This window comes from Gorilla gorilla, chromosome 11 (assembly GCF_029281585.2).
Source record: "Gorilla gorilla gorilla isolate KB3781 chromosome 11, NHGRI_mGorGor1-v2.1_pri, whole genome shotgun sequence".
NCBI lineage: Eukaryota > Metazoa > Chordata > Mammalia > Primates > Hominidae > Gorilla > Gorilla gorilla.
In genome coordinates this window covers 138,382,238-138,401,411 of record NC_073235.2, presented here as the reverse complement: position 1 = coordinate 138,401,411, position 19,174 = coordinate 138,382,238, and the positions used below count along the sequence as shown (strand labels likewise).

General features: G+C 50.0%; 1 protein-coding gene across 16 annotated transcripts in view; it reads right to left on the bottom strand.

Annotated features, from left to right (window-relative positions):
- AGAP1 (ArfGAP with GTPase domain, ankyrin repeat and PH domain 1) overlaps window positions 1-19,174 on the bottom strand; it is a 636,895-nt gene that overhangs the window by 421,672 nt on the left and 196,049 nt on the right. For all 16 annotated transcript variants that reach the window (XM_019022384.4, XM_019022385.3, XM_004033402.4 and 13 more), the window contains exon 2: window positions 1,576-1,634. In XM_019022384.4, the coding sequence (XP_018877929.1) occupies window positions 1,576-1,634 (59 nt within the window). The remainder of the gene's footprint in view (window positions 1-1,575; window positions 1,635-19,174) is intronic.

Sequence of the window (19,174 nt, the reverse complement as noted above, 5' to 3'; positions counted from 1 at the left end):
TTGGTGGTAAGCATCCTCGATTATGGGCTGGTACGATCACGTGGGCCCTCTCTGAACCTGTAACACCTTGAACTGCCAAGTCAGGTGGTTCAATACTTGACGATCAGTTAGTCTGCAATGCTGGCAGTAGGGTGGCCGCTGGCCCTGTGTGGCTATTTCAATTTAAATGAACTAGAATCAAACTTAAAATGCAGCTCCTTGATGGCACTGACTGGCCACGTTTCAATCACTCAACAGCCACGTGGCGCCAGCCGTGACGGCATGGGCAGTGCAGACGCAGGAGGTTTTTACCGTCGAGAAAGTCCTGTCAGGCAGTGCGGTGGTGGAAGCACCAGCTCCAGGCTCACACCTCAGCTCCTCCACTTACTCACTGTGGCTCCTTGGGCAGGTTCTTCATTGTCTCTGAGCCTCAGTTTTCTCATCTGTGAAATGGGGATAACCGTACCTACCCCTCCCCATGGGGCACTTGTCAGGATTAAGTAATTTTGTAAAGCACTTAGAACACGACCCGCACAGAGCCAGCGCTGTATCCACACCATCACCGCCAGTAAACCACTGTGACTACTGTTCCGTGCCCATCACAGCACCCGAGTGGCAGCGGCTGTCTTAACAGGAAGTAACTGAAACTGCGGGATTGTTCTGAAAATCTCCTGGTAACAACATTGCCAAGCCTGTGCCATTCATTCAACGCACATTTCCTGGACGGCTTCAATAGGCTTAAGACACCCTGCCAGTGCCACGGTGACAAAGCACACAAAAGACAGAAAGAGGCGGCTCTTTCCAGGCCAGTCTTGCGGAACCCCAGGCTTCTGAGACAGCACTAGGACTGAGAGACGCTTTGTCTCCCACGGGCAAGTGCTGCAGACACAGCCCAGAGACCTTCAGGGAGGAATGGGGCAGGGGGCAGACACCGGGAAGGAGATGGGCCCAGCCGATGGCACCCCGTGGTTGCGGTGGGGATGGGTGTGTCAGACACCAATGAGAGAGAAGGCATAGTGACCACAGGGCCTTCCCATCTCAGGGCACCTCCTACTCTTTGCACTTCATTTCCTAAGTTTAAAAACAAATACTCTTCCTGGTGACAAAAGTCTCTTCAAAGACCTAGAAGTTCTTTGTTGCTCTATCTCCTCATCTCAGACGGGAAGGACCAGAAGGATCCTGTCTCCTGGCCCTTGTCCTGTCCTCCAAGCATGCAATGAGGTTGGGGTCAGTGGGGAGGAGTCCACGGGCCGCAGGGGATCTGGTGCTATCAATAGAAATGCAGAGGACAGACACACACAACACACACACACCCAAGAGATGTGAGAGAGAGGATGATGATGGCCTCTGCCCTGCACATGAGACACCGCCCTGGCTGAGTGGCAGTCATGGCTGTCGTAGCTGTCCCAGGGGCACTCAGGAACTTGGACTCTAGTCCCAAGCTATCAACTATACCTGGCCCTTCCCAGGAACACACCCAGAGTCACACTTCCACTCTGGGCCCCAGGCAATGACCAGTTGCCTGGGAATGCAGGCTTGGGTGTGCACAGAGCCCCTCCCTTCCCACAGGCGCCAGGGCCAGAGGGAACCACTCACCACTTTGAGCTCCGGGACAGATCGACTCAGCGTCCATTCCTGGCTGTTCACAAAGGCATCTGAAAAAGAGGAGGACACAAAGTCAGACACCATAACTCACATAAAGGCCAAGTCAAAATGCCTCCAATGGGCCATTTTCACATCCGAAGGTCACTGAAGATGGTGCAGACAAGCCTCCCCGTGTCACTCTCACCCCAGAAAGATCAGTTTGTCCCAGTTCACGACACTCAGCTAGAGGCCAGTGGGGAGTTCCAGGTCCAAGTCTGTGGTCGGTAACACATGCTCTGTCCAATGACTTCGAAAGTTACTGAAAATCGAACGTTCCATTTTACCCCTGCTAAAGCCACAGCCCTTCCTACAGTGGAGCGTGTATCTTCAGACCCTCCTCACTGTGCCTGTTCGCAAGTGTGGAGATATTTAAGGACACACCTAGCTTTCCGAGGAGTGATTCTGCTATAGCCCGTCGGTCCACATTTGGTCTTTTGCTTGTCTACAATAGTCATTTTTCTGAAATCCTACACACACAGCAAAAAGTATGATTGAATTTGAAGATTTGAATGCTCACAATGTAAGTTAACACTTTAGTGTTTGTAAGTAACAGGTTACAGCTCAGAAGAAAGATCTGGTGCTAGAGTTTTTGACCCTCACAAAGATATTAAACACTGAAGACCCAGCCAGGATGGTTTAGACTATGTCAGAAAGATGGAGGGCTCCTAAGCTCCATGGGGTGGTCCTACAGAGCCCAGCCGTCTGCAGGTGCACTCTCCCCCACCTCCCCTGACTGCCTGTGCACAGTGCACCCACCATATACAGATGACCCAAACGACCATGGCTTTACCTGCAACCCAGTTTTCCACACCCACCACATGCCATTTCTTATCATAAATGACACCCCATGATAGTAGTCATCATTTGTCCTGGTGATCACATGGCAGCTCGGGCAACACATGCCGAGTGGGCTGGACCAGAGGGAGGAGGTGCATCCTACTGATAGAAAAATAGCTCTTTCCACATGGGATTTACTTCCAATATATTGTCCTCCAATGCTGAAACTTACTCACTCTACATTATGTCTAAGAAGTGACCTGATTCATAAGATGCCTAAAAGTTAAGAAACACCATCACCATCACAGAACTGTGTGATATGAGGACCGCATGGACGCAGGGCTGGAAGCCAAGGGGCTAACCACACCACGGGTGTGACACAGGAGGGCAAAACCAGAATCTGAAGGAGGCCAGGCACACCCTGGGGAGCACAACCCACCATGTCACACGCTGGGGAGCACGTCCCACCAAGTCACACGCCGGGGGAGCACAACCCACCATGTCACACGCTGGGGAGCACGTCCCTCCAAGTCACACGCCGGGGGAGCACAACCCACCATGTCACACGCCGGGGAGCACGTCCCACCAAGTCACACGCCGGGGGAGCACAACCCACCATGTCACACGCTGGGGAGCACGTCCCACCAGGTCACACGCCGGGGGAGCACAACCCACCATGTCACATGCTGGGGAGCACGTCCCACCAGGTCACACGCCGGGGGAGCACAACCCACCAGGTTACAGAGTGGGGGGCACATCCGCCCAGTGTGTTCTGGGCGGGGGGGTCGTGGGGAGGGCAACTGTGCAGCAAACCAGATGCCACGGGCCCTGCAATGACAGCGTCAAGGGTCTCCCGATGCCGAGTGAGACATCCCGTCAGAGGAACACTCCCTGCTCCAGGAAAGGACAGCTGGGTAGATCAGGAGGAGATGTGAGTGATCTCTAGAGGGCAGAGACTTTCGGGGCACAACATGCCTGTCCAGCTGGCAGAGCAGACCGGCAGAGGCCCATCTGCAGGAGCTCAGGAGGAAAGCCCAAGAGCCCTGAGGAAGAAAATGCCTGGGAGGCGGACTTCTCCCTGCACTGCTCGCAAAGACTTCCAGTCACTGCCCCTCTACTCTCCTCCCACTGACACGGACACATTGGGAGCTAAATATCGGGGGCGCAAAATTTTGCATAATTGTGCACCCAAACACCACCCCAACATGCTGCAGACAAACATTACCCGTGGACAGATGATGCGAGGAACGCACTAGCGTGGGCCTGACACCCAGCAGGCGCTCAGTCAGTGGTAACTAATTGTGTCTTAATACCATCAGTGAACAGCATTACCAATTAAGTTGCAAAACACTTCTTTCTGTTATCGACTACTCTTGCAGAAAAATGGGAATGTGGCCTTAGAGGATCTGCAAAGTGACCCTAACGGTCCAGGGAAAACTGAAAGGTCAATGATGATGACTCCAAAATGCAGGCCCCAATAGTGTCCGGCTTCTCAGAACGTCACTCTGTTGCTGCACTGTAACAAACCACACCCTGGTTAAGTAACTGTGGATACAGCCACATCATGGAATAGTAAAACCAGTAACTGAAGCTCAACATACTGCAGTGGGGATTCCCCAAGTCCCCATGCTACTATCAAGTGATGACAGCCAGGTGCGATACAGAGATGGATAGGATCCTCACAAATGCATTTCTAAAAAGTGTATCGGGGGTGAGGGGTGCAAAATATGTATACGCTTGGCCGGGCGTGGTGGCTCAGGCCTGTAATTTGGGAGGCCGAGGCGGGCGGATCACGAGGTCAGGAGATCAAGACCATCCTGGCTAACATGGTGAAACCCCAAGTCTACTAAAAAATACAAAAAAAATTAGCCGGGCGTGGTGGCGGGCGCCTGTAGTCCCAGTTGCTCGGGAGGCTGAGGCAGGAGAATGGCGTCAACCCGGGAGGCGGAGGTTGCAGTGAGCCGAGATTGTGCCACTGCACTCCAGCCTGGGCGACAGAGCGAGACTCCATCTCATTATTTAAAAAAAAAAAAAAAATGCATATGCTTGTCAAGGCTGAGACTATTTCTGGTAAAATTTCAAACTTAACAGGTGCTGATTTAGGGTTAGGAACTAGATGGCTGAAGTCAAGGGTGATGAGATGATTTTCCTTTCATTGTTACCTTCTGGCACCTTTTTTTATTCCATTTGTCACATAAGAAATTAAATGGTAAAGTTTTAAAAATGAACTTCAATAATAAAACGAAGAGGGTAAACTGTGAATTAAAATGAGCTCTATTCATCAATGCACTGCTGATTTTTCAACACATACCACCATGAGATTAACTTTCTAACAATAAATATAAAATATTCATTATAAATTAAGCAGTGCTCCATTAAACAAAGATGCATGATTATATAAACATTGGAACAATGTGAGGCATCTTTTTACTTGCAAATACATCCTCACTTGAATGGAACATATTTGTGTTTGTGGCAATAAGAGTAATAAAATAAATGCTTGACTCAATTGGCCAAAACTCTTCATCTCCCATTAAAAATTATTTATTTTAAAAACTTTCATCACCTCTGTTACTGCCCAGTCAAAATGGAATGCTGCCTCATACAAAGCTAAACGAAAATTAACAAAACATTCGCGAAAGCCATGCATACCAAAATAGTCCTTCCTCCTACTCCACTACGGGGACCTATCTGTGGGCTGGACACTGTGCTGGCATGGAATTGTTCATCACTCAGTAGGTGGGGTCCAGGAAGGGTGGGGCAGGGTCCAGGCCAGCTGTCCTGCTTCCTTCCAAGGTGCAGGAACACTGGAAGGATAAATATGCTTCAGGGAAACACAGCTGGGCATATGCGCATGAGTGTGTGGAGGCACATCCGGATGTGTGCACACCTGTGTTCCTGGACCAGCCAGAATCCAGTGGCACAGAGGATGTAGCTCGTTCTCAGAAGTGTCTGGGGCCAGGCGCGGCGGCTCACGCCTGTAATCCCAACACTTTAGGAGGCCGAGGCGCGCAGATCACCTGAGGTCAGGAGTTCAAGACCAGCCTGGCCAACATGGCGAAACCTCGTCTCTACTAAATATACAAAAATTAGCCAGGCGTGGTGGCACATGATTGTAATCCCAGCTGCTCTGGAGGCTGAGGCAGGAGAAGTGCTTGAACCCGGGAGGTAGAGGTTGCAGCGAGCCCAGATCCCACCATTGCACTCCAGCCTGGGCAACTGAGTGAGACTGTCGCAAAAAAAAAAAAAAAAAAAAGGATCTTGTGAGTGTTTTACAATCAACGTTGGTGATAGTAATGATCCTTCCCAAGAGCTAGCCAGGTGCTGGGCTCACCAACCACTGCAGCCCTTCAGGGCAGGTTCTCCCTGCTGCTGCCCCTGGACACAGCGGGACACTTGGGAAAGTCCCCCTTGACCCCCTTGGCAATGCCAGATTCTAAACCCCTCCCTCATTATCTGCTGTGTTGCTCAGAGCCTGCTTGCCCTAGACTAACCTGGGACGCTTAGCAAAGCCGGCAACAGGTGAGCATCAGCCGGGACTCTGGAAATCAGAACCTTCAAATCGGCATTTCTTTTTTGAGACGGAGTCTCGCTCTGTCGCCAGGCTGGAGTGTAGTGGCGCCATCTTGGCTCATTGCAACCTCCACCTCCTGAGTTCAAGAGATTCTCCTGCCTCAGCCTCTCGAGTAGCTGGGACTATAGGCGCCCGCCACCACATCTGGGTAATTTTTGTATTTTTAGTAGAGACGGGGTTTCACCATGTTGGCCAGGATGGTCTCGATCTCCTGACCTCGTGATCCGCGGCCTCGGCCCCCCAAAGTGCTGGGAATATAGGCATGAGCCACCACGCCCAGCCTCAAATCAGCATTTCTAACAAGCTCCCTGCAGAGCTTTGTCCACACTTTATTACTCTCCATCTTCAATTTTTCAAAATGCTAAGCGGATGTTACAAGTGTAAAAGTCCAAGAGCGGGAATTTCTGAGAAATGTGAAAACAGCACAGGTTGCCATGGGCAGAAAGTGCTGCAGTTACTCAGGTTAAACTCCTACCCCATAACGCAGCCCTCAGAGATGAGCCCTGCTTCTCCCACCTGGCCCTGCCCATCCCAGTGTCCATGGGAGACCAAGAGGACGCAGACGGAAATGGGTGTGAGGGGTCAGGGAGCCAGGAGCCATGGGTTTGACAGTGACCTCGGTTAACTTTCTGGTCTCTCAATTTCCTCGCCATAAAATAGAAGCATTTCTGGCCGGGAGCGGGGTGGCTCATGCCTGTAATCCCAGTACTTGGAGGCCAAGGGGCGTGGATCACCTGAGATCAGGAGTTCAAGACTAGCCTGCAGGCGGATCACCTGAGGTCAGGAGTTTGAGATTAGCCTGCAGGTGGATCACCTGAGGTCAGGAGTTTGAGACTAGCCTCGTCAACATGGCAAAACTCCATCTCTACTAAAAATACAAAAATTAGCCGGGCACGGTAGCAGGCGCCTGTAATCCCAGCTACTTGGAGGCTAAGGCAGGAGAATTGCTTGAACCCAGGAGGCAGGGGTTGTGGTAAGCCGAGATTGTGCCACCACACTCCAGCCTGGGGGATAGAGCGAGGGAGGGAAGGCTGCACTCCAGCCTGGGGGATGGGCAGGGGAGGGGAGGGAAGTGGGGGAGGGGAAGGGGGGAGGGGAGAAGAGGGGAGCAATTCTCTCCTAAGGCTTCTGTAAGGTTCCAAGGAGATGCTGCCAAGGAGGTGGCAGGATGCCTGGGAAAGGGCCCAACTACCCACACAGGAAGCTCTCCTATTACCTTTGGGGGTAGGATTAAAGAGCAGGGATTGATGTCCCGTTGCCCAGGTGCCACAGCTGGGGGAGGATGCTCCTGCTCAGAGACAGACACACATGCTACCTGAACTCGCTGCTGCGCTGGAGGCACAAGTGAGCCTGGAGTAACACATGGCCTGCCAAGTCCTGATGAAGCAACCACACCAGGGATGGAAAACCATGGCTCGGGCCGAGCGTGGTGACTCACGCCTGTAATCCCAGCACTGTGAGGCTGAGGCGGGCGGATCACTTGAGGTCAGGAATTTGAGACCAGCCTGGCCAACATGGTGAAACCCAGTCTCCACTAAAAATATAAAAACTAGCCAAGTGAGGTGGTGTGCGCCTGTAATCCCAGCTACTCAGGAGGCTGAGGCAGGAGAATTGCTTAAACCCGGGAGGTGGAGGTGGCAGCGAGCTGAGATTGCGCCACTGCACTCCAGCCTGAGTGACAGAGCCAGACTCTGTCCAAAAACAAAAAAACAAAAAAACCCCAAGAAAATTGGCTCACAGTGACCACTAACTCCACATGGAATAAAACAAACTAGAAGGCTTTACTGGAGTTAGTTTTCATCCCAGGTCAATTTATATTCCATCAAACCACGTAAAATTGCCAGGTCAATCTGACCACAGCCAGGAGGAGACGTTCCTGCTTGGAGACAGGCACATGTGCTACCTGTACTCGCTGCTGTGCTGGAGGCACAAATATGGTCAAATATGGTTGAATAGTCGCAATTTCACAGTGGGGTTCAACCTACAGCACATAAACGTGCATGAAAAAAGTCATCCATGTGATATGACTACTAACATATACCAAAAATTCTAGAATGGGAAGTAATCCTGGAAATGACTCCAGTTGGCCTATCTTAGCATTCTACCTCAGCAAACAACAGCAACAAGGGAACAGGGCCCAAGGACTACGGTCAAGGAAGAGAACTTTCAGAGGATTCTGGACCTGAGATGAGGAAGCCCCACCTTCCCAGGCTGCAGGAGCCTGGCTGCAAGGACCAGGGAAGGCAGCTCCTGTCCAGCAGTGCCTCCACTGCGTCCTTCCTCGGGATTTCAGAGCCTTCTGCTAAAGGCTCCCCCACATTCTTCATTAGACAAGGGAGCCAGGACCTCATCTTCATGAAGACAGCCATCGTCTGCAGGTGGGCTCATTCCCCAGCAGAGCTATGGACTCCTAACTTTCTCCTCCAAATTATCAACCAGAAGCACAGCATGCAGCCAATATTAGAATGACTTGATGGTCTCCTGTGTCACGTTCACCCCCAGCCCAGCCCCCAATTCTGTTTGGCTCCAGGAACCACAAATACGCATTCCAGACAAAACTCGTGAAATTATACACAAGGCTAAAAAAAGGAACCTGAAATTGCAGGTGACATTTTAAAAACAACATATTATCTCAGAAATTGGGACGTTTCTTTGAAAACCTTAAACGTCACAAGGATTTTAACTATTATTTTTAGCACAGAAAAGGGGAGGAACATTTATTTTTAGTTTAAAGCAGCCGTAAAGCCCCCAAATATAAAACAAAACAACAATGGAAGAAAGATGGCACATCCACAGAGGAGAGGAGCATCGGAGGAGGCTGTGGCTGCCGCAGCCTGTCAGTTCTGTGCCGAGAAAGGAAGTGGAGTCTTTAATAGAATAAAGAAATCCATTTCAACGCAGCCGGAAAAGAGCCCGCTGCAAACTGGATCAGACATAATCCGCTGATGACTTTCAAATGTAGGACTTAGCAGAAGTTCACCAGCACAGTTTCAATGGTATGATTTAATTTCTTATTTGGAAATCCTTGAATCCCTATAATAAATGAAATAAAACATAAACCCTGGGGATACCAGATTGGTTTCAGGCTTCCCTGGAAGTTCAGGCTCAAAGATCCTTTTCAGCAGCCTCAAAGATCCACAAACAAGACAGTTTCCCACCCTGACATGTCCCGACAGCATCCCCTGCCCTGGCCATTCACCAGGCCCTCTCAGTGCAGGGTGACAAACACCTGGCCAGCAAGATGCCACCATGCCCACCCCTGCAGGCACATCCACGCCACTGCCTGCAATTCCAAGGCTCTTTCCCCTGAGCCCTGAGGCGACTCAGAATCTGTCACAACAATGTCAGGATTTGACTGGGTCCTCTCTCTTCTCCTCTAAGGAAATCCCAAGGCAAAAGTTTGCCGGCCCAAATGGGCTCTAGAGGATTTGCAGGTTTGTAACTTCTTAGAGGATAGTGATTTCCAGCCCCCCATATATATAAATATATAAAATATACACTAAATAGAGCATATAATATATACATAATGTATATGTACATATAACTATATTATATATTAGAGTATATAATATATACATATAACTATATTATAGCATATATAATATATACATATATAATATATACATAATACATAATATATACATATATTATAAATATACTAGCATGTGTAATACATAATATATACATATATTATACATAATACATATACATATAATATAAATATATACTATGTAGAATATACAATATATACATATATAATATATACTATATACACACAGAGAGAGAGAGAGAGAGAGAGAGAGAGAGAGAGAGAGACAGAGACAGATTCTAGCTTTGTTGCCCAGCCTGGAGTGCAGTGGCACAATCTTGGCTCACTGCAACCTATGCCTCCAGGGTTCAAGTGATTCTCCCGCCTCAGTCTCTTGAGTAGCTGGGACTACAGGCACGCGCTACCATGCCTGGCTAATTTTTGTATTTTCAGTAGAGACGGGGTTTCGCCATGTTCCCCAGGCTGGTCTGGAACTCCTGACTTCAAATGATCCACCTGCCTCGGCCTCCCAAAGTGCTGGGATTACAAGTGTGAGCCAACACGCCCGGCCTCATTTTCATTACAGTTTCTTCAAAAGCATTCCTGAGTGCCTCATAATACCCCTCCAGAATCACGGTGTTACCCAAGAACGCCCTTGTCGTGGGTGTGTAAAGCACTGCTTAAAGGATTCACGTCTGAGAGAATCAAAGCAGAGGGCGTGAGGATTTGAAAGTCAAAACGGCAAGGAAGAAAATTGCCCTTTCCTTCTTAAAATGTGAAAACAGAGGCCCACCTACAGCCTTGAGGAGCGGAGCACAGCTCTCCCGCACTGCTGGGATTATCTTCCGCATTTCCTTCAGAAGAACTGTGTTCCATTAGCTGAGGCTGCTTTGGAATATTTAATGCATAAATAATAACTTCACAGTCCTGAAACCCATGCCCCAATTCCACCCAGTTTCCATCTCACTGTTATAAACCAAGGTGATAACAAGTTTTGTTGCAAGCATCTTCCCAGGGCAGGTTTTGGGTCCAGTGCAGTACAGCCTTCTGGCCCCAGCTTGTTAACCTACAGGCTGAGTACAAGCTTGTTCACAGATGCGGGGAAGAAGTTCATCCCAAGCTACAGAAACAGGCCGTTCCCCCAACACCGAGGTCCCCAGAAGAACCAGCCTGAGGTTGCCTCCAAAACACATTTTACAGCCTCCCTGGCACTTCTGGCAAAGCCCCATACCTCATTGCTTCCTTGTTTCACAGGCTCTCACTTCCATCTTTAATTCCTGAACCTGGACAGCTTGGTAGAGAGTGCAGACACCCCCCCTGCGAATGCTGGTTCTCCTGGAGCCCGGACTGCTGACGCAGTCAGCAGAAGGAATGGCCTGCCCATCCTATGGGTAAAGCACTGTGGCTCTCAAAACCAAAAATGCTTCTGAGTTTGCATCTCTGAGTGATGTTAACCACTTTGGGCATGGAATGCAATTTGGATGTGGTGCTTCACTTTTTGGAGGGCATTTCATGGCTCTAAGAAGTAAATTTCAGCCACAAAATGCTCCAGGGGTTTTACAAACAGGGAGGGAGTATCCAGGATCCCATTTAACCCGTGAGAATTCAAAGGAGTCACAGAACTCCAGGGGAAAAAAGTACAATTCAACTTCCAGTATACAGTGAGCTCCAATGTTATAAAAAGTCAGCCCCAATTTCCCCTGCTAAAGGGAACAAGCACCTGATCACCATCATCCAAAACCTTCTTAGTCTTCTTACAAATATATCAGGCTCTCTGTAGCAAGACAACGCAACCAAAGACACTGCCTGCATCTACAGGAGGTCTCCCCAAGCCCTGGACCCCCATCCCCCTGACCCAGCTCATCCGCTGTTCCCATGCCCCAGCAGTAACACCCCACCAAAGTAGGGGAAAAGCTGGAGGGGAAGGGAGGGGGCATGTAGCGACGTCCTGCCCAACCAGTTCTTTCCCTCCTGCCTCCCCGTCCCTCCTGTGCGAGCCTGGGGGAGGGGGGGTGGGGGGGGGTGTCTGATGCCCTTGGTGGTCCAGGCCACCATCTCCTGCCTACACCACCAACCAGCCACAAGGATGGGCACGGGGCTCCCCTGTGCTCTCTCCTCTCTAATCTCCAGACACCTGCCTTCAGGAGCTTGCTAAAAACCCACCCTGGGGTTTTCACACGCTGACTACATGTTCAACGTATTGTTGAGCCTCTGAGTAACTGAGCTTCTATCTAAAGTGGGAAGAGCAATAAAAATTTAAAAATTGTGATAGGTGTGATGAACTATTATGCAACCATCAAGCTGCTACAATAACAAGAACCTGAGAAAATGACTGTAGGAACACACTGAGTGCCACCACCAGAACGCCAGCTGTCACACTAGGGAGACACGGCCTCCTGCCAGGGGTTCCTGGCACCCCTAAGAAGCGGTAGAACATTGTCACCTTAGACCAAAGCCAGAATCCTACATTTCATATAAGACGTAGAATTTTGAACAGATCTCGAGAATGCTTTAAAACATTTTAACACCTAAAATGAAACTGCTGAGTCCTTGAAAGTGAAAATGTTGAACAGGGATATTTTATGAAAAGGTACAAGTCAGAAACTGCAAGAAAAAACAAAATCTGTAGGTTAAATTCACAGTCTTTTTTTTTTTTCCTGAGATGTAAGAGTAGACAGCTATTTGTCTTACTGCAGTTTGGGTGGAGATATATATTAAAACAGGGGTCCCCAAACGCAGGGACATGGACTGGTACTCATCCGTGGCTGGCTGGGAACAGGGCCACACAGCTGGAGGTGAGCAGCGTGTGAGCAAGCGAAGCGAAGCTTCATCTGTATTTACAGCTGCTCCCCATAGCTCACACCACCTCCTGAGCCCCGCCTCCTGTCATATCACTGGCGGCATTAGAGTCTCACAGGAGTGCGAGCTCCACTGTGAACCACACCTGTGAGGGATCTAGGATGTGTGCTCTTTATGAGAATCTAATGCCTGATGATCTGAGCTGGAACAGTTTCATCCCAAACCATCTCCCCTCCCCCGACCCCTGGGTCCCTGGAAAAACTGTCTTCCACAAAACCAGTCACTGGTGCCAAAAAAGGCTGGAGACCACTGTATTAAAAGATAATTTCGACTGCAGCTTAGATGCTGGTAGTATGCAAGAGCCACTGTATTTGCTGAAGTTAAGACAAGTTGATAGACACGAGAACATTTTCCCTGGTTAAAATAAAGAACGTAGGAGACAAGATATTTACAATTCATATGCTGAGTTTCTGTCAGTCCTGGGCTGGATATAATTGGGCCTGACAGTTTTCATTCCAGAAAGAATTATAAACTCAGTCAGTCATACTGTTTAATTCATGGTGAAATTAATGTTAATAATAAGGGATGGCTCAATAATAGACACAAACAAATCCAGAAGATTACCACAGAAAGAGCAATCAGAATTAACTCACTCCTTACTGTTGCTGAATTTTCGCCACAACAGCAGACTAAGAAATTGGTTGGGGGAGGGTCTGTGAGGCAAGGTGAAGGGAGCACAGTCTGTGAAGCCAAGGGTCACCCCTCCCAGGCACAGGGGTGACAGACACAGAGAGTCCACTAGGTACTGGTCCCCCCTGCCATGCCACTCACAGAGAAGCATTGCTTCATCAGGGATTGCAGGGGGAAGTGGGGGCACTGGGCACTAATGTGGCTAAACTACTTCTAACAACCTCACATGAAGACGAACAACATGTACACCCAACACAGCTAACAAGCAAACCAGCACCTCCCCATCCCGATGTGGCAATGCTGGTTCAAATCCATGCTCTACATGGAACGCCTGGGCAGCTTTTCTGCGAGTCACTTAGCCTCTTGGGGCCTTAATCTCTTCATCTGTGAAATGTGAGGGCTGCCTCCGGTTCTTCCAGCTCTCACCTCCCAGAATCTGCTCTTAGTAAGAACACCCTTTCCATGCAGACCTAAAGCTGGCTGGTGCCTGGGGCTGTCCCAGCTTCTCTCAGGTTAATGGGCTGGCACTGACCTAAGGGGAAGGTTCAGCTAAAATAACCCGACTTAATGGCAAATCGAACGAAACAAAAGTTAGGATATTTCTCTCTCTTTTTTTTTTTTTTTTTGAGATCGAGTCTCCAGGCTCTGTTGACAGGCTGGAGTGCAGTGGTGCCATCTTGGTTCACTGCAACCTCTGACTCCCTGGTTCAAGAGATTCTCCAGCCTCAGCCTCCTGAGTAGCTAGGATTACAGGCGTATGCCACCACACCCAGCTAATTTCTGTATTTTTAGTAGAGACGGGGTTTCACTGTGTTGGCTGGGATGGTCTCCTATAAGGTGGGGAAGAGGCTCATTCTGAGAGGCAGCATGGATAATTTTTCCCCCACAAATAAGTCTGCAGCACATGCATGGGAAATGGGCAGCGATATCATGGTGCCACTACTAATTTTGTGATTGTGTTACATGATTAAAACAAATCCTGCCCATCAGGTTGTAATGCCCAGCAAATCTAATCAGCCTCCTGGGAGAAGGTCTGACCCACACGGACTATCTCTCATCCCTGTGAGCTTGGTCTGTGGCCTCACATCCAAGATGCCACAATCCAGGCTGGAAAGTGTGGAAGCTGGGGCACCCGACCCGCCCTTCACACTGAAATGTCCACTGTGCACCCTGGGACCTCACACGACTCTTAGTTCCCCCGTCACTGATGCTCAGGGTAAGGGTCATAAGCCATGGTTTAAAAATTGGTAAACAGGCTGGGGGCCGTGGCTCATGCCTGTAATCCCAGCACTTTGGGAGGCCGAGGCAGGTGGATCACCCGAGGTCAGGAGTTCAAGACCAGCCTGACCAACATGGAGAAACCCTGTCTCTACTAGAAGTACAAAAATTAGCTGGGCATGGGGGTGCACGCCTGTAATCCCAGCTACTTTGGAGGCTGAGGCAGGAGAATCGCTTGAAATCAAGAGGTGGAGGTTGCAGTGAGCTGAGATCACGCCACTGCACTCCAGCCTGGGCAACAGAGTGAAACTCCGTCTCAAGAAAAATGGTAAACAAAACAATCATGCAGGTTCCCTCTGGGCAATACCCATCCTGGTGCCCCTCTGTCGACAACCCCATGCAAGTGTCTCCTCGGCCCTCCTCTGTTCTCAGCACAGACCTTCCGCTGTGCACCGAAGGGAATAAAACTTGAAAACTACATCACAGAGGGGTTCGTTATTCAGCATCTCCTGCGACAATGCTGTCTGGCGTCCAGAAAAGAAGCCACCTCCTTGTGAAGGACAGTGACCCCTCTCAGCTCCCTGGGCTTGGAGCTCAGATGCTCCTGTAAATACGCATGGTTTCTTTGTGCCCCTGCTGACTTACCTCTTACCTCTTTCACCCAGCAAAGTGCCCCCACTGCGCCCGGCCCTCCGCCTGACCAGCTCAGATGTGGAAGAGACACTGCTCTGCCAATATGTATGCTTACAGACAGACCTAGGCCCCACCAAATACTGTGTCCGGAACAAAAGCTGTCTGTTCTTGAAAAAAGTTCCACGACAGATCAAGTGTAATATACTGAGCACAAAAACTGGGCTACAGATCGTCTGTAACCTGAGCCCCTGTCTGTTCACCATGTAACTGACTGACAGAGACGACATATAAACACCTGTGAAGGAAGCTGTCTTCAAGAATATCCAATTGATCTTACTACAGCAGCTATCTCTGAGGGACGGGGGTAGGGGATTGCCTTTTTCTCTTTACCAATTTCAATCCAGTTGTAAGTCTTTACGATGAGCATCTACTATTTCTATAAGATAGGGCAATAAAGGTGCACTCATGGAAAGAAGTAGTTCCTTTCTACACCTCTAAGAGCTATTATGGAGTGAACTGACTCATCCACATCCACATGGTGATCAAGCTGAAACCCTGAAGCCTGCGAAGGTCAGCCTCGATGCTTAAAACACTGGCAAGCATAATTAAGGAGGAAACATGAGGAAAAGGTCCTTGTTATTTCCCAGCTTCTCATTCTTCACACCATGAATGTCAAAGATTCTTACCTGGTTTTGAGGTTATACAGTCTATTTAATAGTAAAATAGACACAAGAATTTTTAAATACTTACATTCTCCAACTATGGAGCTCCGCTCAGCACATACCACCCGCCCTGGGCATCCCTGTTGCTTGCCTTTGGGTTAAACCAGGTGAAACTGCAAAGAAGCCGGAGCCCCCCATGCATCCTGGTGCTTACACAGCCTATCTTCATTTGATCTCCAAGTCTGAGATGCGTTTGCTTCCTAATCACCCATAACTCCTCAGGAGAGGAGAAGAGCACCCCACATATACAAGGTGAGCTGTGCAGTGACAGCAGGACTTGCCCCGAAAGGTGCCCAGGAGATGTCTGAGCAAGACGAGGAGGAGCAAGTGTCCTTGGGAAGGTAGCAGCTTCCTTTTTTTTCTTTTTTTTTTTCTCCCTGAGGCGGAGTCTCGTTCTATCGCAGAGGCTGGACTGCAGTGGCGTGATCTCCGCTGACTGCAACCTCCACCTCCCAGGTTAAAGCAATTCTCTTGCCTCAGCCTCCCGAGTAGCTGTGATTACAGGGGACTGCCACCACGCCCAGCTAATTTTTTTTTTTTTTTTTTTTTTTTTTGAGACAGAGTCTCGCTCTGTCGCCCAGGCTGGAGTGCAGTGGTGCGATCTTGGCTCTCTGCAAGCTCCGCCTCCCGTGTTCACGCCATTCTTCTGCCTCAGCCTCCCAAGTAGCTGGGAATACAGGCGCCCGCCACCAGGCCCAGCTAACTTTTTGTATTTTTAGTAGAGACGGGGTTTCACCATGATAGCCAGGATGGTCTCGATCTCCTGACCTCGTGATCCGCCCGCCTCGGCCTCCCAAAGTGCTGGGATTACAAGCGTGAGCCACCGTGCCTGGCCAAATTTTTGTATTTTTAGTAGAGGCGGGGTTTCACCATGTTGGCCAGGCTGGTCTTGAACTCCTGACCTCAGATGATCCGCCCACCTCAGCCTCCCAAAGTGCTAGGATTACAGGTGTAAGCCACCACATCTGGCCAGCTTCCCGATCTTATTCCTCATGCTTTGCATCACTAGACTTCAAGATAAATGGACAGTTAACTATGCAGCTTCCAGAATCACATGGTAGTTTCTGTTACTTTTTATAAAATGTTCCTGGTATGCTTTGCAACATTAACAGACATTGAAACTGCCATGTTTTTCAAATGGGAACGTCATTAACCCCCAAGTAAGGGCTGAGGATCACCTCACAGGACCCACACTTATGCCAGAGGAAATCAAGTTTATTTCTGATTTTTTCAGTGGGAATAAAAGCTAATTCAAATCTATTCTCAGTTAACTCTTATCTAATTTCTACATCCTCCTATGGGAATAGCAAGTACTACTACTTCTAATGTTTTGTGGGGTTTTTTGGAGATGAGGCCTCACTATGTTGCCCACGCTGCACTCGAACTCCTGAGCTCGTGATCCTCCCGCCGCAGCTTCCTGAGTACCTAGGACTACAGCCGTGAGCCACCACGCCTGGCTTAATGCTGTTTTAATGAGAGCTTTCCGCAATGCCTTCGCATGACTGTGGTGGGCACCAGCCTGTCCCTCTGTTCAGGGGTAAAGCCTTCAGTACCTGGCTGCTGGGAGTGCAGGTGGCTGATCACTCTAGGCTGAGTCCCCGTGCCAGAGACTGCACTTGGGCAGAGAAGTGAGTGGTGTGGCCCAAGGATATGACCCTTGGAGGGCAGAACACGTCCAATCATAGACTGGTGACAGGCATAAAGGCCCAGCCCCCGTGCCTAATTGGGGATAGCTCTGAGTACTACCCCAGCTCCTAAGCCCACAGTGCCACCACCTTCAGGACCCCTGAACCCTCTGCAAAGACTGCACTGCAGCCCCAAAGCCCCCTCCTCTAGGCCTGCCGGCTGAGCAAACCCTCAGGCGGGAGCTCAAGAGGCACTGCAGGGAACATTCTGCACATGCTCTCCTTCCAGAGCCTCCTTCCCAAGGAGTCAGCCTCTGCATGGCCTTCCCCAGTGGTGACTGCCGCAGCCCACATCAGGAAGGCCCCTAGGCCAGCAAGTGGAATCTGACACTCTACAGTCCACACTGGGCCTCGGCCACTGGCCTGCAGGCCACACTCCCTCTCCCATGCACAGTACCTGCCAACTCCACTGATGCCACCACCCACAGCAGCGGGTCCTGCTCACTGCCTCCCTCCCTCCCTTGCTATCTCCGGAGCCAGACAGCGCCACATCAAGGGAGATACGCATGCCAAGCACGCCCTGACTCCGCCTTCGAGAATCAGCAGAGCAGCCGACCGGCAAGTCCACCGCAAGACCTGTGACTGCGGGCTGTAACAAATGCCATGCAGGACACACGAGGCGGTGGGGAAGGATAAGCAGGGAGGCTAGCGGGGTGCACGTCAGTCATCGGCTTCTCTGAGGTGCTGGGCCTGAGGGCTGAGGGTCAGCGAGGGGAACCCACTGGCTAGGCACTGAGGCTGAGTCAGAAAAGGATGGCCCAGGAAGGCAAGGGGGGAGGGCAAGCGGGGAGGGCATAGGGGCAGCAGGGCGAAGTATGGTTTGATGCTGGGGCTGGAGTGCAGAGTTTGGGTTTCATTCTAATGGCAGTGGAAGTCACCTGGTGGCTTTTGGGAGTTGGCAACATGGGTCACATTTTCTAGCTGGTGCCCCTCCTGTTTCCTAAGCCAGATTAGGCTCGATGTGCACCTGGCAGTGCAGGCACAAAGGAGCAAAGCGGACGGCCCAGTGCTGGAGAAGGCAAGGTCCCCACTGGCACCCCGGGGAAGATGGAAGGCAGGGGCCACGTTCTGTTACAGGGGCGACACCAGAGGAGCAGGTGCAAGGCGGCGGGCATATCTACATGGCTGTCACCACCTAGACACGATGAGACCTGGCCAGGTAGGGGCATCTGCCAGGGAGCCCCCGGCTTTGGCTTATGGATACATAACGCATGTACAAAAGCTTCTTAGATGAATATTCAAAGTCAAACTCAATATGCGCACTTGGGGTCTGAATTTATTTTGTTTACTTGGTTTACATCCTCTTGAGAAAAATTTATAGTCTTTGTTAACTGGCTCTGTCTTACCACTAGCAACTAGATAACCAGCAACTAGAGAATGTGCTATCGTGATGCTGTTATTTCTCTGAAACATTTCACAATATGCTGCATGTTTGTTTCTACTAGGAACTCCAATTTTGCATCCCTGCCTTGCCTCTAAGTTCCCTCTCCTGGATGTCACTGGCCATTGTCCCCATGCTCATCCCTATCCAGTACTTTCTCCTAGTGGGTGAATGGGGGGCGGGCAGGAGTGCAGGGGTCAACACGACGGAGGTCACACTCAGGACAGGGAAGGAAGGGCAGGGAGATGTGGTCCCCAGACTAAGAGGCCCCTCAGTTCCCCAGCTTGGAGCCTTCTGCAGATGTGCATAAGCCCAAAGCAACATGATCTGTACTGAGTCTCCCGCTGGTGTCCACTGTCCAGCACTTGTCAACATGGGACCTGGCTGTGCTCACATCCACAAATGACCATGGCTATCCGACTGTTTTAGAACCAGTGTTGCTGTGTGGAGGAAGAGGGACTCACGACCAGTCACAGAATCTGACTAAATGTTGGCACATCTCAAATGAGTATCTTTGCAGCCTTCAGCGGATTTTAAAGATGT